General features: G+C 39.4%; 2 protein-coding genes across 9 annotated transcripts in view; one reads left to right on the top strand and one right to left on the bottom strand.

Moving 5' to 3' along the window:
- The window catches only part of HDDC2 (HD domain containing 2), a 78,663-nt gene extending 68,685 nt beyond the window's left edge, over window positions 1–9,978 (top strand). The window contains exons 8-9 of one of the 2 annotated variants that reach the window (XR_010116594.1): window positions 8,113–8,367; window positions 8,685–9,978. Coding sequence is in view for 1 of the 2 variants with exons in the window: in XM_063621165.1 (XP_063477235.1) it covers window positions 8,685–8,696 (12 nt within the window). In the remaining variant the exon portion in view is untranslated. The remainder of the gene's footprint in view (window positions 1–8,112; window positions 8,368–8,684) is intronic. The other variant, XM_063621165.1, reaches the window with a different exon arrangement.
- The window catches only part of TPD52L1 (TPD52 like 1), a 110,125-nt gene that overhangs the window by 35,485 nt on the left and 47,379 nt on the right, over window positions 1–27,261 (bottom strand). For all 7 annotated transcript variants that reach the window (XM_055263367.2, XM_055263323.2, XM_055263341.2 and 4 more), the window contains exon 2: window positions 8,644–8,759. In XM_055263367.2, the coding sequence (XP_055119342.1) occupies window positions 8,644–8,759 (116 nt within the window). The remainder of the gene's footprint in view (window positions 1–8,643; window positions 8,760–27,261) is intronic.

The raw sequence follows: 27,261 nt of genomic DNA, 5'->3' as shown, positions 1-27,261 counted from the left end.
AAAAAAGTCAGATTGTACAGAAAAACATAAACCAGAAAATAAAAATCATCTGTATCCTGCTAGGAAATAGCCACTGCTTATTTTTTGGTTTCTAAACTTCCAAATGTTCTTTCTGTAAGTTGTATATAGACATAATTTTTGAACAAAAATTGGTTTTCTACTGTACCCTTATTTTATATAACTTCTTCTCAAATGTCACTTTATTTATTTATTTTAAAGAGACAGGGTCTCACTATGTTGACCAGGCTGGTCTCAAACTCTTGGCCTCAAGGGATTCTCCTGTCTTGGCCTCCCAAAGTGTTGGGATTACAGACGTGAGCCACCACACCTGGCCTCAGTGTAGTTTATTTTTTGCCAACCACACACAGTTGCATTGGTGCAGGAATGGAATTGGCAGACAATGGGGTTTTGCCAAGCTAATGCCTTAAGAAAGGAAGGAACAAGGGATTAGAGGATGTATGTAAAAGAGTGATTTGTGTTGATTTTTCTTTTTAACAGTTTTATTGACCTGTAACTGTCATACAATAAGCTGCAGACATTTAAAGTGTAGATGTATAATTTGTAAGTTTTAACATATGTATCTACCCATGAAGCCATTATCACAATCAAGGAAGTGAACATATTCATCACCTTTTACTTGCTTCTTGTTCTTCCTCCCTCCCTCTTCTTTCCTTTCCCCCAATCCACTCTCACCAGACAGCCACTGACTTACTTTCTTTCCCTAGGGTTTAGTTTGCAGATATTTACTAGAATTTTATACAAATTGAATCATAGAGTATATACTCATTTTTGCTTGGCTTTGTAGATAGTTATTTTACATTCATCTATGTTGCTGCATTATCAATGCTTCTTCCCCTTTTTTTTTGCAGAGTAGTATTCCATTGAATGGATATGCCATGGTGTGTTGTTTATTTGCCTGTTGAAGGGCATTTAGGTTAGGCTAACGCAAATAAAGCTGCTATGAACATTCATGTACAAGGCTTCCTATGGACATATTTCCTCTTTCCCCTGTGCTACAGAAAAGCAGATCTCTTCAGCACTATAAAATTGCTCTTGCAAATGCAATTTCTAACAAAAGAGCTCTGTAAAGTACTCAGATTTTGGAAAGTGCTGTTCTATCCTGTGAAAATAAATCTGAATAAATCACAAAGTCTTTGATTTTAATTAGTTGTCATACTCTATAATATATTGCCCTGGTATCAGTGCTTACATTTACATCTTTGTTTTCTGAAAAACGGAAAACAAATTTTGTGACTTTTCCTTGTTAAGCCGGAGAAGAATCATTAGAACTACCTTAGTATCCCACACACAGAGGTAATAAAAGTCTGTCACTTTAGTAGATTTCTTACTAAATTTTTTAAAAAAGGAGCAACTGTGGCTCATTTACATGTAAAGTGTCACTCTACTTCAGACCACAAGCTGCATCACACCAACCCTGTCAGGCTGTCAGTCATCTTGCAAATGTGTTCCTTGGATCACCAGAGTCACAGCTCCTAGGAAAGCGGCTCAAGAAGGGCATCTGCCTTTGCAAAAACAAAACATGCAATAAAACCCCCAGTCTTTCACTAGCCCCAATAGTGAACAGACAGAAATGGTTTTGTGAACCTTTATATACACAGATAATCACGTAAGCAAAACAAGCAGAAATACTGAATCACAAGCATCTTAAATACCACAGTAAGAAGCAGCAATATCTTGGGGTTTTTAATATTAGCAAAATGTCCTGGCAATTTAACATTATCCATTTCTTTATGTTCACGGAACATGTTTTATATGTATATGGACATCTTTCTAAAATCTACAGTGAATTATATATTCTACAAACATAGTATAATCAATAGAACCCTGTCTTTCCTTGATGAGCAAGAGTCTTCAGTGTGCATACATACACTGATTACTGTAAAAGGAATATATTTAGGGACCACCAAAGAGAATAATGCTTTTAGTCTCTCCATTAAATGAGAATACACTGTTATTTTAAAATTAAGCCCTTCTATTCTTTTGTTATCATGACATATTTCTCTTTTTCATCTTTGTCAATGTGTCCTCTCCATTTAATCTGCTGCCCAATATTTCTCATGGTTGTATCTCTTGCTCTTTTACCACAGAAAATGCTTGGGGTTCATGTCAGCCTTTTATTCTCTATTAAAAAGGCCATTTCTGCCTTCTTTCATTTAGAGTGACTGAAATTACTGGGAGTCTGGGTTTTTTTGGGGTGGGGTATATTGAGTGTTACAGTATTTTCCACTGTGTAAAAAAATAAGAGGAAAATTTTAACTTGCTGAAATAAATTACAGATGTACGCAAGGAGAAAGAGGCTTGAAAGCCTTAATATTCTCAACCTCATAGCCATGGAGCCCCATAAGTGTATTAAAAACCATGAGGGGCTGTGGATTATTCATTTGTTATCTGGAGGTGGGGAGTCAGTAAAGGATTCAGAGCTACCAGTACATTTTTAATAAAATCTTGATCCCCCAAAAGTGACAGAAACATTAAAGTGACCAATTTAACAAAAATCATTCTAAAAAAAAAAGAAATATAAAGTCCCACACTTAATAATTTAAAAATTCAGGCACACTTTAAAAGACACATATGGGGAAGAGACCTCTAATAATGAAGACATGAAGTCGGCTACTTAAGTTGGGTGTATTCTCAGATTATAATAAAATTCTAACCATTTCAATGCAATATAAAGACACACTTCTCAAAATGTTCAGAGTATTTATCAGAGATCTAAATATATGCCAAAAACTCTATTAAGCAAATCCCAAAAGTTGGAAAAACAGACAATCTTTAATTACATTAACTTGTAAGGTTCCAAAGGGCCAACGACCTCTCTTTGTACAGAACCAAGAGTCCTGCCACAATGAGGTCTTTAATTACAAATACCTTAAAGGCTGCTGCTGATGAACTTCAATCCTTTATTTGACTGAGATCGTTTGGTCTAGTTATCTCAGTGGTTCTCAATTTCAGTTTAAATAAGAGAGTATATTTAAAATGCAGATTCCCAGGCATCTGCTGCCTTTTAATGCCCTGAGAGTTAAAGGCCTTAGATTTGGTGGAGCCAGACTACTTATATTATTTAGCAAGCATCCTCAGACATTCTGATACAAGTAGTATGGAAATTCTATATTGTAAGTACTTCTGTAAGCCACATCCAATTTGGAATGAGATGAAGTGCAAGTAAATCACGTTAATGAATTAAAGTATTTAATATATCTTTTCCTTTTAATTTTAAATAATTATTTCTGCATTGCAAATTAATGGTCTAGTTCTTTGGTTTCTTGACTCCCTAGAAGATCTCCTTGTAGGATGAATATTTATGCCCAATATTAGATATTTAAACTTGATTATTTAAATATGAATTAACAGGAAAATAACAAGTGTTGACAAAGATGTGGAGGCATTGGAACCGTTGTACATTACTGGTAGGAATGTAAGATAGTTCTATCACTGTGGAAAACAGTCGCACAGTTTCTCAGAAAGTTAAACACAGAATTAATTTCCCCAGGACTCAGCAATTCCACTGTTAGGTATATACCCCAAAGAACTGAGAACGGGTACTCAAACAAATACATGGACACACATGTTCATAGCAGCACTATTCACAATAGACCAAAGGTGACTACAGCCCAAATGTCCATCAAGAGGTGAATGGATAAATAAATTGTAGTAGATAAATAAAATGGAATATTACTCAGCCATAAAAACAATGAAGTACGAAAACATGCACAACATGGGTGAACCTCAAAAACATCAGGCTAAGTGAAAGAAGCCAGACACAAAAGGTCACATATTGTATGATTCCATTTATATGAAATATCAATAGGTAAGCCCATAGAGACAGAATGAAGACTGGCGGCTGCCAGAGGCTGGGGAGTGGGAAATGGAAGCAACTGCTTAATGAGTACAAGTTTCCTTTCAGATGTGGTGGTTACACAACACAACATTGTGAGTGCACTAAATGCCACTTAATTGGTCACTTTAAAATGAATAAGTTTATGTTATATAAATTTATCTAAAGAAAAATGCAAAAAAGTGAACTAGTCTGAATTAGCTAATGAATTAGCTTCAGTATGAAATTTATAAAACTTGTTTTTCTGTTTTATCTGCTAGATTACATAAAATTTCTAACTGCAACCCAGAAGGAAAAATATTTTCATAAACTAGGCATCATCAGTATGTTGTTTAGGAGTAACCACATTTGGTCTTATGTGCACGTGGCTTCAAGGCCTGCCTCTCTGGGCTACTTCTGCCTTTGGCTAAGAGACCCAAGATTAAAATGCAGATGCTATCGAAGAGGGGCAAAACAATAAGATATTATGGTTACGAACACATTAGCTGTTCACTAGCTCAGTTCAGAAAGAGTTAAGGTCTTCAGGAAGGAGCTGAGAGAGAGAGAGAGGCCCAGAGCCTAAGGCACTTCTTTGCAAGTGTAAGACACTGTTAGCTTGAGGGCACTGTGTGTTCTTGGGGACTGCACAGACCAGAGGAAGAGGAAAGAGCCAACGGAGAGATTGAGAGAGCATGAAAATAGTCTTTACTTACTTGATAATGCTGTCTGGTATTTTTCCTATTCCTATTAATGCCTATTTCTCTTAAGTCATCTTATCTCAGGGACATTGGCAGTACTTGATTGTTATATAATCACAAATTTACAGTACTAATGCCAAAACTTTATCCTTTTCAAAAGGCAAGACACATTATGAAATACTAAACAGAAAATGCAGCTTAGTGAAATTAAAGTGGGAGTGGGATGATAGTGGCACAGAATGATTGGGCAAGTGTATTTAAAGAGAGAGAGAGAAAAAAAAAAAAACCAGATGTGTAAAGACTTCAGAAAAGGTGTCTGGTGATAAGACCAATGAGAATAAATATCTGAAACAAAAGATTACTTCTTTATTTATTGACAAGGTTTGTAAAAAAAAAGAGCATATTCTACTTTTGGCATTTACAAATATAAATGTTTGCTTAAAATATAAAATAACTCAAGCTAATTATAAATATTAATTACGTTCCTTCTATGCGTGAACCACTGCACCAGATCAGAGGTGATATTGGCCTCACACTTGACGAACTTTAAAAAAGATACATATTGCATGACCACAACAATAAATTAAAGATCAAGTTATGTTAAAAGAGATTCCTTTTTTTTTTTTTTTTTTTGAGGTGGAGTCTCACCCTGTTGCCTAGGTTGGAGTGCAGTGGCATGATCTTGGCTCACTGCAACCTCCACCTCCTGGGTTCAAGCAATTCTTGTGCCTCAGCCTCCCGAGTAGCTGGGATTATAGGCACGTGCCACCATGCCTGACTAATTTTTGTATTTTTAGTAGAGACAGGGGTTCTCCATGTTGGCCAGGCTGGTCTTGAACTCCTGACCTCCGGTGATCCCCCCACCTTGGCCTCCCAAAGTGCTGGGATAACAGGCCTGAGCCACCACAGCTGGCCAAGAGATTCCTCTTTTAAAATGCTGAATTTGTCCAAGATGTAAGCCTTTTGGACACTAATGGCTTATTTTATGTTTCCTACCAAAAGAAGTCTTCCTCTTGCCAGCACTTGGTAAGCACACAAAAATATGTTGGCTGTGTGGGAGAATGGGGTTATGAGATTGGTTGAAGTCTAGGGGCAACCTCATGGGAATATTATCAACAAGATAATGAGGATAAGACAGAGGGGAGGGAAGAGAAAGAGAGCTGGGAGGAAGGAATCCAGCATAGCCAGAAAGCAGTAGGAGGTGTCAACCTGAAATAATAAAATGGATCAGAATCCAGTTTAAGAGTTAATTCAAGTGAAAAGCTAAGGATAGACATCTGGGAAACACAGACTCTAAAGGAATGTGGTTAGTGCTATGAAGCTGAAAAGTTAAGGTCTTATTTACATAGGCAGAAAACAAAGAAATGTAATAGGATTACAGCATTTCCCGTATATTGCTGGTTTATGAGTTACAGCAATTTGATTAGTTACAGCTTGTTTTCTTTTTCTTTTCCAATTTAAAAGTATATGTTTAACATTCCATCTTAGACAATCTAAGGTGTTTGTGTAAGAGAATAAAGAGGGAAGATAATCTTTAATAAAAGAGGTCTTCTCTGGCGCCCTTTAGTCTTTTATAGCATTTTACAAAACAATGTAGGTAACGAAAAGGCTAGTCTATAATCACAGAAACAGGTTAGAGCTGCCTAGGTCACAGCTGCTTGTTATGTGACTCAGGTGCCATAATCACATTCCTTTAAGGCTCAAAATAATTTAAAGTCCCAACAGCTTTTATTTTGAATTATTTATTTCACAGAAGAGACGAGGAAAGTAGGGAGAGGAAGGAAACAAAGAAGAGGCTGGACACCTGGCACACTCAAGACCTCTTTTCAGCAAAGCGGTCAGGGGTCAGAAGTCCTTGTACACACAGGTCTTGCTTTGGATCATGACCACAACTGAGTGCCTGACTCCAAGGCCGTCATCTAATAGGCTGGTCTCCGAGGTATCTTTGGTACCCAAGGAGCTAACAAACCCAGTAGGATCTCTCCTCAGACAGAAAGAGGAATTGTTTGTGACCAGGGGCCCATAAAGAATCTCTGTGGAGATTTGGGGCAGAGGGGCTGACTGTATAGGATGCCTCAGTTCTTCGCAAGGCCAGCAGTGAGACTGCAGAGATGGCTTTCTGCGTGTCCTTGTTAAAATTAAATCCTAGCATCGAAGGTAAAATCGGAATGCATATGTGGTATCAAAGAACTTGAGTTCCTGTGTCCACACATCTGCATGCACACTTGTAAAAGGGTAAGGAAAGCTGTTTTAAAAACAGAATGAGCATAAAGCACAGGTGGCCTGACGTGGAGAAGGAGAAAGAGAAATGTGAAGAAGAAAAATCGCAAAGATACACTTTCTCTGCTTTTCACCAGGCCTGAGGCAGACAGCTGTGCTCATGTGCCCCTGGAAGTCACGACACTACCTTTGGCAGCATGCGGTACTTCTTCATCTCTGAAGAACCCAGAAATAAGAGCCAGGAAGCATGGAGGCTAGTGCAAAACATGAATCCTGGTAACTTGAACACAGTAACAAAGAGTCTGGTGTTATTTCCAGAAGTCAGGTTCAAAAACTCTTAGGAGTGAAATGTTCTGGAAGTGTATTACTGTGGCCAAATGAAACAGGAATTTCTGAAAACACTTCTAGTTTTTTATATTCATGGGGCATCCATTTAAAACCAACACTTACTTTTTTCTTGATTATAAAATAATATCATGATCACTGTTGACATTTAGAAAATAGAGAATGTACAAAAATCAGCATATATTAGTATATGTATGTATGTATACCCCAGTAATCCTAGAGCCCAGAAAAATAAAAATCGAGGCATTTTATAGAAATTGGTCAGTTACAGACATTGTGCCTAAACTTAAACTAGCATTATCACCATGATGGAGTGAAGTTTTAGCTTAGACTCAGTTGGCTTACCCCACTCTGCAGAACATGACATTTGGACCCTGCAGTTGACATGAACTAATCATGAGCCAGAATTTCAGGCCATAAGAATATGTGGAGTCAGTCCATTATCTGTTAATGCTAACTTTGGTCTCTGCACTCTGGTATGTGCAGCCACTCAGTGGCCACAGACAGACCCAGCTAAAGATTTGAGGCCCAGTGCTTACTGAAATCATTTTTGGTTATACCAGAGGAACGTGCTGCTCTTTCATTCTGAAATGAAATTAACTTGGAGGTGTATCTTGTAAAAGCACCTAAAAGTCTTTAATGTGAGCTGTCATAGACAAACACTATCAGGAGGTTAGAACTCAGAGTTCAGAGTGGACAAAGTGGGGAGAGGGTAAGGTAGAGCTCAGAGCTGTGTCCTCAGCCTGTGGAGAGGCCAAAGCAGGAAGGCCAAGCCTTGCTTCTGTGGGAACAGGATCTTCCTGGCCTATGAGCCAGGACACAGAATGGGGAGGGAATGTTGGCCTCAGCTCCTCTGGCTCTGCTGCTTCCTCCTACTCAAGGAGCCCTTTCTACAACACTCTCCTCCTAGAAAGTAAAGGCTTGTCAGCAAAGTGTCTAAAGTGGGTATTGCAAGCAAAAGACTTGAACAAAGACATGTATTCATAATGAGCCTGACATCCTCCTCCTCCCTAGGTCCGGATCCCCACAGCAGCTCCACAAGATCTAATTAGGCCTCGATGAAGCATCGCTTTCGTCTCTATCCCCAGAGCTTTATTTTTCTGCCAAAAAGTACACAACTTATAAATTCAGTTGCTTCTATGATTGACTTTTTCATTTAAAAAATCATTTCAAAGTAATCGTTGAGCTAAGTTGCTGACCTAAACCAGAACCGATCTTCAAAAGGATCTTGCACCTGTAACATGGTCTGGAATGAATTCTATCAGGTTTGTAAGTATTATTCCCATAGTATTCTGAGAGTAAAAGGAATGAGAAGTGCATATTTAAAACTAGTTATTATTGTTGCTTAAGCAGCTCAATGATTCATTCTACAACTGTAACTAACAGGTAATAGATAACAGTAGAAAAATACCCTGGAAAAATGAATCATCTTGTAATTTTATTAAATGAAAGACAACATCATTACAATATGGCACTTATATCAAACTAATAATAACTCTTAAGATCCAGAGATAGAAATAGCAACAATAAGATTACTAAACATACCTGAACTAACTCTGCTTTTAATTCTTCCTTTTCCTCCTCAGACAGCATGCTAGAGAAGTCAGCACTGGCTACTGCATCTTCATCTCTTCCTTGCAATGGTTCAGTCTCCAGCAAACCTTTAGGCAAAATTGATAAAACAGAACGCAATTCTTAAAGTGAATTTAAACCAACTTCTGCTTCTATAGTGTGGAGGACTAGATGCACTGACAGACCCTCCCACTGAAAAACAACTAAAAATTCCAGAAAAGACAAAAATCCTCCTAAATGTGTGATGAACTCCAAGAAAGCAAAGAATACCAAGAAGCCAAAAAAAAAAAAAAAAAAAAAAATTAAGAGAAAATGAGAAGGCAGAGATGTAAACAGGACAAGCTTTCAGGGAGGTCTACATTTACCACCTTGGTGAATTCCAGCTTAGCTCTTCACTGTCTCATGTGGTGTAAGGGCAGAGGACAAAGCCCAAGGCCCGCCCATGGAGAGGGGTTTAATGTGAGATTCCTGTGTAAATTGCAGGCCCCAAGGGCTGCACCCTGAGAGTCAGGTGAACTAGAAATAAATACCTTCATTCTTCACACAGGGATCTGAAAGGCAAGTTGCCCATCTTGAAACTCAGGACTGAATGGACAGAGAAAAAAATCCTCCCCTGAGAACTCGTGACCCTGAGTGGGACTGCATGGGAAAGCAGCTTGCAACTTGAATGCACACTACCTGGGTGGTCCAAAACAACCTCGAGGTTAGAATTTAAAATATGAAGGCCTTTTTTCCACTGCAGATGTGGCTCGAAGCAGCTGGAGCTGTGAGGAACCATCACTGACAAACTGACTCTGGCAGAGAAAAATATGGGAAGAGCTGGGGTTCTTGATGCCATCATTGTGCCTTGGGTTAATCCAGAAGAGCTTCTAACTTGTTATGTGAGATAAATGACTTATTATGTAAAATATAAAGAAGTTCCCTGGTAGGGCCCCTCAACATCTGGCTGACTCAAATGCCTGTGTTCTCCAGGGAACCCAGGAAACAGGCCCACACTCAGAGAGAAACTTCATCTATGACATGATTCAAGTCAGAGCTGGAATTTATACCTCTGTGGGGAAAGAAAATGAGACATTCAAATACAGGGGGGTCCCTGGAGAAACTCCCACTGGCCTGAGCACTGGAAGAACAGGTTGAGCCATGGAAGTTTGTGCCGTTTTTAGGGGGTAGGAGTCTGGCCTTTCTTTTTCCAGGGTGGTAACTGGGAATTCTATCTGTGAGATGAGGATTTGTTAACAGGAAGCTCTCTTGCTTTGCTGAGTTTTTTTCCTTTTCACCCAATAAATTCCATTTTTCTCACCCTTCAAAGTGTCTGCAAGCCTAATCTTTCATGGTCGTGTGACAAGGACCCGTTTTTAGCTGAACTAAGGAGAAAGTCCTACAACAGAAGAGTTTTTAATAGATTGTCCTGGAACAGTTATCTCTATAGAAAAAAACACATTGGGCACCTTTAAACTATTCACAGGGACAAAACTATAAACATTTTAGAAAACAATCTAGGAGTTTGTGTTTATGAACCTCTGGTTAGGAAGGGACTTCTTGAGACACAAAAAGGCAAACCATGAAAAATGGACGAACAAGATTAAGAATGTCTCTTTATCAAAGACGCTATATGGAAAATGAAAAGACAAGCCACTAATTGGAAGAAGATATCTCTCACATATATAACTAAAAAGATTTGTTCCCAATATATACAGAATTCCTACAGACCCACTTTAAAACCAGAAATAATCCAATAGAAACATGGGTCAAAAGACCTGAACAGATGATTTGTAGACAGAAATCGCAAATGTTAATAAACCCAAGAAAAAATGCTTGACTTCACTGATGCAAACATGCTTGACTTCACTGATGCTCAGGGAAATACAAATTAAATTAGTTCACGCTCAGTAGATTAGCAAAAATTTACAAGTCTGACATTACTAAATGTTGGTGACTATGCAAAGATAGAAACTCTCATATACTGCTGGCAAGAATATAAATAGATAAAAATAATTGGAAAATGATTTAGCATGATCTACATTATATATTAAAATTGAACATTCACATACCCTATAACCCAGCAATCCCACTATGTATAGACCTGAGACAATCTACATGAGCATTAGATGTTATACATGCACATCAGATGCCATTAATAAAAGCTTTCATAGTATCAACAAACTGTAAGTCACACAAAAGTTCATAAACAGGACAATACATAAGTATACTGTGGTGCATTTCCATGATAAAGACTTGACAATAGCAAAATGAGTGAACTATCACTATACACACTACATGGATAAAACTTGGAAATAAGATATTGAGTGAAAAACGCAAGTTGCAGAAGAATAAGTATAATTCTACTTAATGAAGTACAAAAGCATACAAAACTAAAATATTACTTAGGAATTAAATTATAAATAAAAGAAAAGCAATAATAAAAAATTCAGGACTGTGGTTTACTTAAGGCAGAGAGGAAAGGAGAAAGGAGTGGAGGATCCCATAGGGCAGAGGTCCCCAACTCCCGCACCACGGACCAGTACCAGTCTGCTACCTGTTAGGAACCAGTCCACACCATGGGAGGTGGGAGGTGAGAGGTATGCGAGCTGGCAAAGCTTCCTCTGTATTTATGGCCACTCCCCACTGCTTGCATTGCCCCCTAAGCTCTGCCTCCCATCAGATCAGTAGCAACATAAGATTCTCATAGGACTGTGAACCCTTTTGTGAACTGCGCATGTGAGGGATCTAGCTTGCGTGCTCCTTATGAGAATCTAGTGCCTGATGATCTGTCACTGTCTCTCGTTTCCCCCAGATGGGACCGTCTAGTTGTAAGAAAACAAGCTCAGGGCTCCCACTGATTTTACGTTATGGCGAGTTGTATAATTATTTCATTATATATTACAATGTAATAATAATAGAAATAAAATACACAATGAAAGTAATGTGCTTGAATCATCCCAAAAACATCACCGCCACCCTATGTCTGTGGAAAAATTATCATCCACGAAACCAGTTCCTGGTTTCGAAAAGGTTGCCAAAAAGGTTGGGGACTGCTGCCTTAGGGAACTCTTACAGGATCAATGGTCATACTCCATTTCTGGACACTGATTTTCTGTTCATGAGTATTTTCTCCACTTTACCTTTATATTGTAAATATTCTCTTGTGTACTTATAATTATTTAATAAACAAATGAAAATGGATTTTGTCTAAAGTAAAAAGAAAAAGGTAAATAATTATCCTACAAAATCAGAACATTTTAGATAAAGAGAAGAAAAATATGGCTCAAGTGTGTATAGTTCTGAAGCTGTCCCTTCTCTTGAGTCCCTGGTATTCACATCCTTATGTCTGAATCAATAGTGTGCCATTGGCACCCTGATGTCACTGCCACCACGGTAACAAACATTAGTAAACATGGCATATTGCTGATCCACGTTCATCAGATCCTCATCCCTTCTCTCTATGCCAGAAGCCAGTTTCAATGCTAAGTAATTTCCTTTTTCATAAGTAATATCTGATCATCCTAGAAGACAGTAAAATTATCCATTATTAATTAAAATCAACATTAATCATATTACCCAGAAATTGGTATTTTGATCCTTCCTTTCTGGTATTTCTTCTGAGCATAGGTGTCTTAATATTTTCATATATATATACTGAATTTACTGTTGCAAACTTGGTTTATTTATTCAATAGGATATTATGAATATCTTTTCATGTCTAAAGACACACATATACATTTATATATTTTCAATGGTTGTGCATTATTTTGTCTTATGGATGATTAATAATTTACCCTGTTTGCTGGGAAGCTGCAGTGAACATCTCCTAGGTAAGTCATTAGGTGTTTCGTGATGACTTCCTATCCATTGGATTACTCAGTCAAATGGCATGGACATTTTGTAACCTACTGCTAAACTATCACCCAGAAAGGCTGTACCAGTTTTATGCAACATCAGCAACCTATGAGACTACACACTCAAGAGAATGTAGAGAACAGCCTCTTGGTAAAACAATGTAACTTACAGGTCATTTAACATTTTAGTCAATGCTCTAGGATAACTATCTAAACCAGGAATCAGCAGCAATTCCAAGCACAGCTATGAAAGATAGACCCAGAAGGTAGGCTCCGCCCCACCCCTGCACTGGGGGTCAGGAGACAGTCCTGGGGGTACTGTAACACACTGTGGACTTCTCCCCACTCAGCCTGGCCCAAGGACTTACAGATACTGCTCAAACTTAGCTGGATTCTCAATCTTCTCTATCTTCATAGCGTGAGAAGACATGGTTCAGGGAATAAATAACAGTTCCAGGTCCTTAGACTTTTCAAGACATCAAACATCTTTAGTACCTTCTATATTCTAGGAAGAAAAGAAAGTTCAAAACCCTGTTTAACTGGTAATACATGAATTGGGAACCTTCGAGTGAATCTAGGGAAAGACAGACCCAGCACCCAGCTGGTAGCTTCCACTTTTCAGTGGGGGAGGTGCATAAACCTTACAAAGTGAGAAACTCTGAACTGGCCTTCAGCTCTAATGGGCCAAACGTCCCGCTCCTCAGAGACATCATGAATCTTTCAAAGTCTCACTGCCAGAAACCACCCATTCAAGAAATCTGCCCAGACTCCAGGTTGCTAATTAGTCTAGGTCTAAGCTCTCCTCATCCTTTCTCTACCTAGGCACATATTTTTCCCTGTTGCATCTTGTCCCAGTGGTGCTCTCTGAGTTATACACAGGGTGTCACATAAACACAGACAAAATGAAAACAAGATCTGCTATTTTCAGCAGAATATGTTCAACTCACTGAGTTAGGAAAGCAGCAATCAAATGATGAGGTCAAAGGATAATTCAAGAATCAAGAAGTAGTTAAAAAGAGGAGTTGAATTAAAAAGGTAATTAACTAGTGAAATGAAGGCAAAACCAGGAATGAAAAAAGCAAATGGTAAAAGATACCAAGTGACAGATGATAATGCAAGAAGGGCAATAAAATAAGTATAAAATTACCTAGTTACCATGGAAGCAGATATTAGAAAAAATTAAAAAAATATTTTTCAATGAAAGCAATTATCACTGGGCAAATGCTCGAGTCATCATTTTTAGCAAGTACCAGTATATTATGAACCAATTTCATGAACTTGGTTCTCTTTTCCAAATGTGCAAACTGTGGCCCCCTGTCTGGCATAGAAGAAGGAGCACTCTAATGGGAGTCAGGAGATCTGGAATTCTAGTTGTGGGTTTGCTATTAGCTAGCAGAGTACATTTGACCTCAATTATCTCATCTGTAAAATGGATACCTTGTAGGATTGTTGCTAAGGTTAAACAATGTTAAATCAGATAATATACTTGAAAATGCTATAAAATTTTAAAATTTCCAAACGAACTACAGCAGCATGAAATTGGGGAGTAATAGTTTTTAAAAGTATTCTCTTTGCCTCTCCCAAAATGTAATATTTTCCCAGCTGGTCTAAGGCATCCATCTGCCAGCGGCAGGACAGAGAAGTTAAAGAAACACAAAGAAAAGGTTAATATTTAGGATTTGGGCATTTGAAATTGGATTTACCAGCAAGAAAAGAGGTTTGCAAAAAAAAGTTTTTTTTGAGGCAATGTTCTACATATCATTATTTCTCTCTTGGCATAGCAAAAGCCAAGCCCAGGATATCCAGCCCAAGCAGTTCCCCTTAGATACCCCTTAGATATCTAGGACTTACCAAGGAGGTATGTGCCTCTGGCTCCATCCCTGGTAGATGGTGGGAAGAGGAAAGGGGGAGAGAATGAGGAGAGCTAAGCCCTGAGATGTGTATGTCCCACCTTTCTCTTTGGGCATTGGCCCAGAAAGTATGAAATGTGTTACACTTATAGAATAATCTGTTGGAGATTCTGTTCACTCCTTCAGACCCACTCTCTACCCTCCTCCACCCTTCCCTGTGCCCAGGAGATGACCTAGGATTATATCAATATGATTCCCTTGCTCTTGGCCAATGGGAAGCCCCTGCAGGACACTGGAGGGCAGAAGCGAGTGGTTAGCAAATATCTAGTCCTGCCTGACTCCCTCCCTGCCAAGCTGCATCTTGCAATTTCAGCTTTCAACTACCACAGGCCAAAGCTCCCATCAGGTAAGCTCCCTTCTACAGCTCAGCCATCGTCTTGTTCCAAGAACTCTCCTCTGGCCTAAGGACTGTATTGACTTCCTATTGCAGCTGTTCCAAGGTGCTTCAACACCCCTGTTTGATGCCCTTAACTCTTGTCATTTTTCTGATGGCCCATTCACTAAGCTTTCTGGAATCAGGCATCTCTTCTCGGCATGCCACCCATTTACATCTTTCCTGGTCCCTGACCGGTACAGGAAGCCTGCCCCAATTTCGTTTTTGAACTCTAGGAAGGAATATCCTTCAGGCTATCCCACACCAACCTGGTACACAGCCACATCACTGTAACCTTGGCAGGTCCAGGGGTGTTGGGCAGAGAGGCCCCTCGTGTTTAATTCTGCAACTCACTCTTCTGCAGTCAGTTAACCATGGATAGGATTCAGAACTTCTCACGGTTCTCAGGGAGAAACTCATCGCCTTGGCAAGAGGTTGGTGCCCCTGCATCAGGGGCTGGGGTTACCAGCCCTGGCCAGAGGACAAATGGAGGAAGTGGAAAGAATCTCCCTCCAATGAGAGCCAAGGCAAAGCTGAATCAGCTCGGAGGGGCTACAGAACTGAAACTCAGCTGAGGGAGACAAGATCATGAGTAGTATCTGCAAAAAACTTCAGTACCAGGGGACATCATGTTCCCAGCTACCTGAAGAGCCATACAAGAGCACAAGGCACTGCACAGTCCTTCAGGCTTCCATACACCAGGCACACCAGATGCCTCCTTAGCTAGGACAAAGGAAAATGGGATCTGAAAAAGGAGAAATCTGAACTAGAAGATAACTTTACTGAAAGAAATGAGTAATATTTAAAGAGGCTTTTAAAATAATTGCATTGGAATGGACTAGGCCTAATATTTTTTTCCCACTACTCAAAGCCTAGTTCCTCATACTCACACCAAGTATAGGTTAAGAAAAAATTGAGCACATATATATACCAAGCTGTAGTGTAAATAAATGTTGCTACCCTGCTATTGGAGTATTTGGCACTTAAAGACAGCCATTTTACTCTTTTACGTGCAATAAAATATATAGAATTGTTTTAATAAAGGTAACAAATAATCATAGATCTGATTATAATCTAGTAATTGCACTTCTCCTTTGGCCAGGTGAGGTCTGTGGAAAACAGGTGGGCTTTAAAATATTTGTCAAATGTTACTATGTGCCTGTTTTCACTATACCTACAGTTAGCCAGTGATGACTCCATTTAAGTCTCCCATGCAGAGCTGAACACCACCACAAATTAAACTGGCTCCAACTGAGAAGTCACAATGGTCACTGTGGTCTGCTCTCAGCCTTGCTGATGAAGACCTGCATTCATGGGACCTGGGGCTCAGTCCCAAGTTGCTGGGCTTTAACTAAAGCTAGTCTGGCACCAAAGCCTATGCCCTTCCCTGTCTTAAGCCATCTGAAGAATGTAGGCAAAATCTTGGCAAGCATGAATCAAGAGATCAGCTTTAGATTAAAGTGCCTCCTTCAACCTTGCAATGAAATCACTCATTGGCATCCACACACTTACAGCGCATGCTGGCAAGCTCTCCTGTGGGGTAGGTGATGGCTTCATGGCCATGATTGAAACAATACAGAGGACTGGGAGTTAAAATGATTACAAACTATGATTTTGGATCAGTGGCCATATCCTGCATTGTTGGCAAATATGTAAAAGTTGCAGAATCGCTTTTGAATAGTAAAATAATCTTGCACTGTATTAGAAAATTAAATAAGTCCAACTGTGTAACCAAGCAAAGGGAGGAAAGCATATACTTTCAAAAAGAATACAAAATTATCCTGGGACTTAATAAAAGAAGGAATGCAATAAAGTAGCTTATATGAAAATTTTCCATGTTTTAAATAATAGATTTAAGACTGTAATATTTGTTGCTTAATTATATTTTCTTTATGATGTTTGGTAAAAATAACCTCAAGCATTCCTTAACATAAAACTTCAAAACATCTACATGTATTCCCCAAGGGAAAAATTATTGAGCTAATCGTATTACTGTTGGATTTATGATTATCTTTAAGAGCACAAAAAATCTAACACGAGTCAATTCTAGATGGAAATTAAAGATATAAAACAAGTTTATTTATTAGAATTGTACTTTCTGTGCATTTACTAAAAGTACTACATTGACCTAGATATTATTTCTTAAGAACGTTCATCATTGAACAGCATGCATTTCCTTCATTTGCTAACAACTCATATCTCGCCTATTATTGAATCAGGTGTGTAGTAGAAAGGTCTTTTAAGTGTGTTTTATTCCTGTTGCCCTGAAGTTTTGGCAGAGGCTTCAAATGCCAAGATCAATACCACGGGAGATGTATATCCCCAAATCCTAAAGCCAATGCTTGAAATCTAATGCGTGAACTCTAATGCGTGACATGCTGAAAGAGTTTAAAAGTGGTTCTCCTGGGGCTGGGGATCACCTACTTGAACCTTTGTGAGTGGGATGAGAGTGGAGCAGGGAAATCTGCATACACAGATGAGCAATCATAAAACACAAGTCATACTCTCACCCCCTGGAAATCACCACTGCAACACTCGGGCACATTCCTCTGGATCTTTTCCTACATATTGCAGCACAGACTTTTTTTTTCTCACATTTAACATCTTTGAAATCAGGATGGCTTTCATAATCAATTATGTCTTGCAATTAATTGACAGCACTTTTTCTTTCTTAGTGATATATAAAACAATGGGTATTTTACATCTTTAACATATATGTTACACGATAGATAGATAGATAGATAGATAGATAGATAGATAGATAGATAGATAGATCCATATATCTAAAAATGAAATCGCAGTATTTTGTAACTTGATTTTTTTCAGACAACTTTCTCCGGTTATTCTTCTCATCTCTTCTAAAACCTGACCATATCAAAGGTTCCCAATTGGTCCCCTAATTTATTTAGAGCTAGTTTGCTCAAACCAATATTCAATAAAAAACTACATACTTGCCTAATTATGTGCCTTAAGTGTCTTTACCTGACTTATGACTCATGGAAGAGACCTGGCTCTGTCCTGCAGAATTCATCCTGATATTTTGCTTAATGATCCATCAGGTGATTGCAAGATAGTATAGTGATATTGGAAAGGGTATAACTTTGGGGAACAAACCAATCTCAGAAAGAATTCCAGCTCCACCCCTTTTCAACTTTGTAACTGTGATAGTTGAAATCTCAGTCTTTTCATCTGTAAAATGGGGATAATAATGCCTACCCACAAGAATAAATTGTGAGAGATTACAGTTTTGTAAAATGCCTAGCACAGTGTCTGGCATATAAAAATCAGTTAGCACATTAGCTCCCAATCTGGTCGTACTTGAACATTCTTCCTTGATCAGAATTATCTATAAAATTGAAGCCCTATAGAAGAAAGAACAGAAGCTATTATTCTGTCCTCAAGAAGCAAAAATATTTCACTGTGGTGCCACCTGCATATATACCTTAAGTAACACCAGTACATGGCAGTCTGCAATTACATACAAAATGAATGCCTTGGAGAAATACAAACCCACAGGCTATGTTCAGTTTCTTTTCTGGCTTAATCTGTTTGATCCTTAAAAGGGAGCCCTATGGTCATTTGGCATTACCTTCTCTGGCTATTGCTTAATGGACTGAGATGGGCATCCGACCCAGGGGTATTCTCTGGATTCCTCTGTTGGGATTTTGGGCCAAGAGACACAGGAGAGTTAAGTGCAGTAAGATTAAATCAGGTATTGGTAGGACAGTAGTGTAGCCCTCAGTGTTCCCCTGAGCTCCCTTAGGTCATTTGTGAGTTCATTCGTTCATTCATTCATACATTCATTTAACGAACACTTATTAAGAATCTATTAAGTGCTATGCAGGTCTCTGAGCCCACTGGAATTTATAATTCGGCCTGGCCTGAGGCCTGATTATTTGACTTCTCCTGAACGTCCATAAGCTTTCTCTTTATCCTAAAAATAAGCCTCATTTTTCATTGGCACTAGTCTGAATGTCATGTTCTTTTTTTCAAAGAAGAGCTCTGAGTTAAACAGAGACTAATAGTATCATAGAACTCAGGCGAAAGAGAGATCATTATGAACTCTCTATCAAGTTTCATCTCTGTGTCTTCAATGACTTGCCATGACCGCAAATTAAATTAATTAAAAATTCGATAAATTATTTGTTGCCCCAATCTGGCTTCCTCTAAGCCTGCAGAGGTCACTTTGTCTTCTGTACAGTTTTTAAGATCTTGTCTGCAATAAATGGTCTAGGAGTCTAAACCATACCTGAACAATATGACAATTTCCTTCTTTGCTTTCCCTGAGCCCAGCCCCCTTCACTCTGAAGAGGGCCAGGTGTGGGACACTAGTGAACAGGCCACACAGTGCCCCCCAGCACACCTCAACACAGCGGCATTGTTAAGGCATTTGGACTCTCTGAGACAGATGGAACTGTAGCTACCAGTTGTTGCTCTGTGGTCTCTATTTGGATTCTGAAGATAGGTCTGGTAATTAAGATGTGGTCTTTCAACAGTTTACCTGGAAATATTCTCTACATGCATAGAGAGAAGTTCAGGGATGCTGGCTCAACCACAAGAGCCAGAGACCCTTCTGGGACTATAGTGAATATCCCTGGAGAAACCAACCAGGAATTTCCTGGAGGTGAGGGTACAAGACTGGTTTCCTGGAATCTCCTGAAGCTTGGCAAAGACCTCATGACTGTGGGCTTGTCTATAAGCTATGTTCGTCTTCATCTGCCCTGAGAAATGCCAGATGGGCGTTCTCTACTCCAGTGTTTGAGGCTGAGTTCAATGTGCCTACCCCTTCATGGCTAGGGCCTCCTGAGAGCATAGGCCAAGCTGGAACCCATGGTTTCATTTGTGTCATGTGGCCATAGATGGCAGCCAAGGGTTATATGTCTCCAAGTTGATGATAGCAGTCACTAGGGATTAAGCCTGAAGTCAAGGATCTAAAACAAGTTGGGCTGCCAGTATCAGAGATCAAGGCTGTGTATGGGAAATAAATAAAGCTGTGTCAGAGGCACATGGTAGAGATAAGATTTTGAGACTCTGAAGACAGTGCTCAGCATTGCTTGCCTCAACAGCTCAGCATAGGCTTCTACAGCTTTGAGCTACACCTTGGGTCTGCTGGCTTATTCCTGCCCTAGGGATTGAAAGGTTCTCTTCACTGGTGTGAGGGCTCAGGACCCAGACTCTCCCTGGGAGTGCTGTCACTACACAGCACTCTCTGAGCACCTGGCCCACTCTCAGGCATTTGCGACTTTTTCTCCCAGGTTATGTCTATTTGATTACTTGTCTTACCTCCCTTACTACCATGTAAGCAACTGAATGATAGAAAATCAGTTTTGTTCACCTTGAAACCTCCACATGTCCTAGCATGAGGGTGTAAGGGCAGACCACAGCTAAAGGCAAATGTACTCACTGTGCCTGGAGCCACCAATAAGAAAATGTCTCTAAAAACAGTAACCCAGGATAAGCCACCTGACTGTCATACTAAAGTGTGCAAAAAAAAAAAAAAAAGGCATTAGTTGATAACAGATGTCAAGAAAGAGACTGCAAGGGTGATGCTCCCTCCTCCACCAATCCCTTCTGGGAACTATCCATCCTTCTTATAGGAAGAGTTGCTTGCATCTTCTCCTTCAGATTGATGTCCTCTGACAGATAGCAGTTTTACTCCTCTTCCCCAGGCCCTAATCCTTTTTCCTCTGTCCTAGGAAACTATCTGAGATGACTATGTTTATTCCTCCTTATCCCCAGCTGAATACTAATAACATGGATAAAGAATTGTTATCAGGCTACTCTTTGTTGCTCTCTAATGATATTTCTTGGCCTTGAGGGAAGTTAATGAGGGACTCAAGACCTTCAACTGCAACCAAGCAGTATAATAATCTACTGTTCTTAAACTTTGTTGAGTTCTTCTCTATGAGTCATGCCCAAATGTATCCTGAAACTCAGACAAAGGATCTGCCCTGACTCTGAAACTATATTGAAAAAGGGATAACTGCTGCTACCACTGCAGGAACTTTCTCGAAGCAGCTGCTCGATTACTTCTCTTAAGGGAAGAAGTGGAATAAATGTGTGTATTTCTTTTTAACCACATGCTATGCGCCAGGTGTGGTACATATCTTATCTTGCCTCGTCCTCCCCAGAAACACATTAGGCAGGTGGCATCAAGCACTATAAAGGCTCTGAGATTTTGCTCAACTTGCAAGCTAACAAGTTAGTCCGCAACAGTGTCATGGATGCTGGCAGAAGATTCCAGACTCCTAGATCAGAGACTCATGGCACAGCAAATAGCATGAACATCATGTTCCAGTAGGTTCCCCTTGCTACCAAGTCCCATGGAGGGTGAAATGGAGGGACCTAGGTGGATACTGCACAAGCAATGGGTTTGCATCTCAGCTGAAGAACCCTGGGATCAGGGAATCTGAATCTTTTCTAATAGGCAGTAAGCAAACCTTTGCTCTGGAGGAAGAAGCAAAACTGACTTCTGCTCTAGAAAGAGACACTGCCTCTGTCTTCCAACATTGTTCACTATAAAGAAATTTGAATGGATAGTCCAGAAAAAAGACCATCAGTGTCCCTGCTTACAAAATGTGTAGAAACACAAGAGATCTATGGAGAATCGTCTTCCATAGGTGACATTTCCTCATTTTCCAAAAAGGAAATGATGGTTCAGAAAGTTAAATAAATTGCCCAAACTCACATAACTGATGAGTGGTGAACTTGAGATTTTAATGCAAATCTGTTAGGTTACAGAATTCGTGCTATTTTGACTTTACCACAACACCTCATGCAGAAATTTGACAGGAACTGAAATCTCCCAATCCCACTCGAGACTCCATCTGGGCTTACTGAAGGCCTAAGCCTGGAGCTTTAATAGCTGCAGTTTCCCCACATTGACCACTGGGAAGGGTCCAGGATGGCTTATGTCTCCCAAACTCTTTCTGATAGGACTTGCTCAACCAATATTTGTTGAAATAATCCCCTAAGACAAAAACAATCAAGTCTTCTCGATGCTTTTTTCATAATATCTGTCATGTCTGTTTGTCAATAGCAAAAAGTAGTTAATGTTCTTGATGCATTGACTCCAGGAACTTCCTTCACTGAACAAACTCCAAGACTGCATGAGGAAAAATAGATAACCCTCTAATTTTCATCGCTATATGACAGTGATGTAGGGGTTTCATCACTACATACTCACACTACTGAAGTCTTACCCAAATTTCATCTTCCTGCTTGTATTCTCTTTCTCCACCACCCCATCTACACAACACTGAATATTTTGAACACATTGCTTTCAACATGCCAAAACCCTGTTCAAAAAACATTCAGTGGATGGATTCTCCACTGCTTCTGGTGTAGATTTGAAAATTCTTATATAATCATTCAAAGTCCTCCACAGCTGGCTGTAAGTGGTGATTCCACCTAGACTGCCTGTGATGTCCCTGCCAAAGCCTCTAAGCCAGGTAGGCTGTCATACACAGCGTTCCTCAGTCATGTTCTATTCAGTCCTAGCTTTTAGTGCCATCTGTCACTCTGGAAAACCTCTTTTTCCTCTGTTTCTCTTGTAAGAATCCTACCAAGTTGCCAACAGCACTAGAATAATGAGTATCATGTTCTGGGCCTTAATTTGATCTAAAATATTTTTTCATCTCATTATATATATATAAAATATTATATACATTACTAGATACCTTGCCACTATATACTATATATAGTATAAATGACATAACAAATTGCATTAGAAATTGCACTAAGACACATAATATTACCTATTACTATAATTATGGTTAAACACTTTATGAAGAAAATATTTCAGACATCGTCCTGTGAACATTTATTGTCCTTCTGAAAATATAAAGAACACATGAGTCACCGCTATTAATAGTACTGTTTTCTAAAGCTTTGGTTTCATTTAATAATGTGGCTAAAAAAAGAAATTATGTCTGTAATGCTCAGCCTGAGAATGTACTATCAGTTGACTATAGAAAGAGCTTAGAAGATGTTTCTGAAGTTGTAGCCGACTACATTAAACATCTTTTCCTTTTTTTTTTGTTAGATATGCTGCTTAGGTGACAATCCAAATAGTTAGATGCTGATTAAAATGGACTCTGGTCTCAAAAGAAAGATTTGTGGCTGTCCAAAACCTAACTTGGGCTAAAAATGGAAGTGACGTGCTATTACATATAGAGGTCAACAAATATATGGAACTCTTTCCTCCCCTTTCTCATTCATCCATATGTACAAGGTGGCCATCTTCTGACTGCCAGGAAAAATATACCATTGATACAACAATCTCAGGTTAACCATGTATTATTAAGTCATCAAAATTCAATGTAATACTAATGATAGCAGAAAGTATATGGTACCCAACAGTTAACCAAGTACCACATGGTCCTAAAGGGTGGAGAATCTTCCAGGAGCTCAAACGAATTAAAGGTTTCAGGAATATACATAAGCCTAAATTATTATCTCTGTGGCCAAGACCTAACCAAGGACTCCTATTCACCTCCAGAGAAAAGAATCTCAGAGAGCCTGAACTGGCCGCTTTTACCCAAGGCCTCCCCGGTCCCATCCCTAGGTTGTGCCTATACAGTATGCTCTTGAAGGCACTGGAAGCTGTGGAAATTTGGAGTGATGGGAAGGACCATCTGAGGTGACACTGCTCAGAAGCATGGGAGTGGCTGGCTTGGGACATCATTTCACTGGGCTAACTACAGAAAATGTCCCTGCATTAAGACCCAGCTTTCATTACCGTATAAGATCAGCTGGCCTTTCAGGTTGGGGTCACCAATTTAGCTGCGTATTTGAGACATATCATATTCCAAGCCTTCACCTGTGTTTTCTTAGGTCCAGAAATTGTATTCCATCAGTTTACACAATGGTGATTAGCCTCTTGGATGACAATTTCTACTAACAAATCTGCTGGGAGACTGGTTTGACTAGTAGACCAAATACCTTAAGGTAAATTCTGTGCTCTCTTTCCTTCCTCAGAACAAAATCTACTTGAAAAACCAAATGAACAGCAAAAGATTATTTGCTAAACATTGTGGAGAATAAAGAGAGTTAGGTGACTTAATATTGAAGCACTTACTATGCTGTATTTTAATTTCACAATTCACTGTCTTTTTCTTCCTCTAGATTGTGAGATGCCCCATTCTTTGTATCACTGCTTCCTTGTTCATACTAGGTGTTCAGTAAATATTTGGGGAATAATTTAATTAACTATCATGCCCTTACATTTGTACTATTCAAATGCCTATAAATTAAATCTGATAGGCCCAGCGGGGTGGCTCACGCCTGTAATCCCAGCCCTTTGGGAGGCCAAGGCGGGTGGATCACGAGGTCAGGAGATCGAGACCATCCTGGCTAACATGGTGAAACCCCGTCTCTACTAAAAATAAAAAAAATTACCCAGGCGTAGCGGCGGGCGCCTGTAGTCCCAGCTACTGGGGAGGCTGAGGCAGGAGAATGGCATGAACCCAGGAGGCGGAGCTTGCAGTGAGCCGTGATCGCGCCACTGCACTCCAGCCTGGGCGACAGAGCAAGACTCTGCCGCAAAAAAAAATAAAATAAAATAAAAAATCTGATAACTAGCCAGGGAAGCACATTTCTTCTTAAAGTGTTGAAGATAAAATAACCAAGACTTGCAACCAATGCAATGACCATTAACAAGGGTAGCAAATAACATGTGATAAAGAAGTAACAATCAGCACACATCAGTATACCAGCTCTACTGGAACCATCACTCCATTTTTGTTAAAGCATCTTGTTCCTTCAAGGACTACATTAAGCCACAGTTTAGCTTTCATTCTATCAATGTTCTGCTTGAGTTTATACCTTTATATGCTCAGGTAAAATAAATGCTAAATCCACACTTTCTCAGGAAAACAATAAGTAAGTAAAGTGAAAAAGACCAAGATGAATCAGGCTCTTCATTACATTGCAGGTAACACTAGAATGTTAGTTCCACTTGGTAATTACAGACACCTACAGCAGAACCTTATCCACCATCCTGACAAGTTGAAAACTGATGTATATCTGGAACTATTTGCAGGAGAAAGGTGTCTCCTCATGTCATTAGGACATAGTTGTGTTATATGTTCTAAGCTCCATCTTAATTTATGTTGTTTAGAATGTATCAGTAAAAGACAGCTCTACTTGACTGTGAATATTGTTGAAATTGTTTATAAACTGTTTTAGAAGTAGGTCAAGGGAACAAGTATAGAAGACATCAGGTTTTCTACAATGAAAGCCAGAAATACAGAAACTTAGGTTCCTTACAGATGGGGTGGTTCCTCCAGGGTCTGTGTAGAACTTCACTCCAGGGGAGCCAAGTGGATTCCCAACCAAAGAGTGAGCTGCTCAGCCCTGAGCTTTTATTCCTGACCTGAGGTCACGTGGCCTTATGCACACACCAAGAGTTTCTGCTGTGTCATTAGCATTTCAGTGACCAAACTCAAAACCATGCAGACAAACAACAGCTGTTTTCAATGAGAAGATGTAAAATATGTGTCACAAATATCCTCAGCTCCTCCGATCTCCCACATTTCAAATATAAGATTAAAGCATTTGGGATACCCTTCCTATTTCAAACCATTATTTGTTACTCTTGAAAGGGACTGTTGAATACACACAAAATAGATGCATTGCAGGTAACACTGCAAGCAAGATCAAAACAACCCCCCCAAAAAGTCACAAGAACACAGCAGCCACAAATTTGTGAAGGAAAAACTAAACAAATAGTTATGCAAAAAAAACAAACAAAAATATAGTTAATGTTCCTGATGGATAGACTCCAGGAACTTCCTTCTGTGAAGAAACTCCCATAGTGTATGAGGAAAAATAAAAACTATTGCAGAAATGGGAATAGACAAACTAAAAATAACCAGACCATCTAAACCTTTAAATCATCTTTCTCTCTGTATCCCATCCTCATTTCCCAACACTCTCCCTGACCACACAAACACATATTCAAATTCACATTTCATGGAACTGGGAAAAGGAAGCCAAACCTGACAAGATAAACCTCCATTGGGAAGCCAAGACGGGTGGATCACCTGAGGTCAGGAGTTTGAGACCAGCCTGGCCAACATGGCGAAACTCCATCTCTACTAAAAGTACAAAAATTAGCCAGGTGTGGTGGTGGGCGCCTGTAATCCCAGCTACTCAGGAAGCTGAGGCAGGAGAATTGCTTGAACCAGGGAGGCAGAGTTTGCAGTGAGCTGAGACTGGGCCACTGCACTCCAGCCTGGGTGACAAGAGAGAGGCTCTGTCTCAAAAAAAAAAAAAAAGATAAACCTCCAAATTTAACACTCAGCCTCCTTACATTTTTTGCCCTAAGCAAAAAGGAAAACAGTCTCACTTATTATATTATAAGAAAACTCCAGGGTAATAAATTATTCTGATTCAAGCTCATTGATAAAAAGTCACTCATTTCAATTAAAATGAGAAATAACCTCTTATTCTTCTCCTTCTCCTCCTCATCTTCCTTCTTCTCACACCATCAAAAATAGACCAGAGAACTGATTTTCCACTCATTTCTTTGGTTAGCTGAGTAGCTGCGAGGCACCCAAGCTAGAGTTGAGGGCTCTGGGACCAGTTTCTCGTCTCCTTCAACTCCTGAGGGAGTGAGGTGAACATGACCTGTGCATGCCTTGAGCTTCACTGGACAGGATACATTCAATCTTAGGTCATTCCTTAAAGGCTCACTGATCTTATAAAGTGCTGAGTCATCCTTTAGAGCTAGTTCAGGAAAAAATTTTCTTGGCAATAAAAGATATTCACTATGAACACAAAGCAGGACAAAATGTAGCTTTTTTTTTTCAAGGCATGTTTAAAGAAAGGGATAGATAGTAAGAAAGACTTCCTCAGACAGGCCTGAGATTTTTACAATTCTCTAATCTTTGCACAACTTCAATGCTAAGGCGAGGGTTAGAGAGCGATGCCATGATGCAACCACCAACACATCAAGCCTGGATCCATGCCTACTGGGACTGCAGCCAGATTCAGGGGCCTGAATATTCGAAAAGCATTGGTCAGACGTATAGACAGTCTTCCCCTTACTTTAAGCAAATCGGTTCAGTAACATCCACATTTCTTCAATGTTTCTTATCAAATCTTTAGCATTCCAAATAGCTACTACTGACAATGCCCAGGAAAAAAAATCCTTTTTCCTTCTGACATCTGAGCAGCAAAATAAATGCTAAAGGAGATGGAAATATGTATTTCTGAGTCATGACATGTTTAGCAAGAATAAAATATGCAAGAATTAGAAAAGTTTCACTCAAGTCACAGACAAGAAAATGCAGTGGTGAGATGAAATATGAAAAGACACTTAACCTCACTAGCAATAGGGAAAGCACAAATTAGAATCACAGAGATACTGTTTTTCATCTAAGATATTTGCAAAGAAGCCAAAATGGGATAAGAGCCTGTGTTGGCAAGGTTGTGAAAAAATGGATCCTTTAACCACACATTGTTGGCT

This window comes from Symphalangus syndactylus, chromosome 2, assembly GCF_028878055.3.
Source record: "Symphalangus syndactylus isolate Jambi chromosome 2, NHGRI_mSymSyn1-v2.1_pri, whole genome shotgun sequence".
NCBI classification, from domain to species: Eukaryota; Metazoa; Chordata; class Mammalia; order Primates; family Hylobatidae; genus Symphalangus; species Symphalangus syndactylus.
This window is presented reverse-complemented; position numbering and strand designations above follow the sequence as displayed.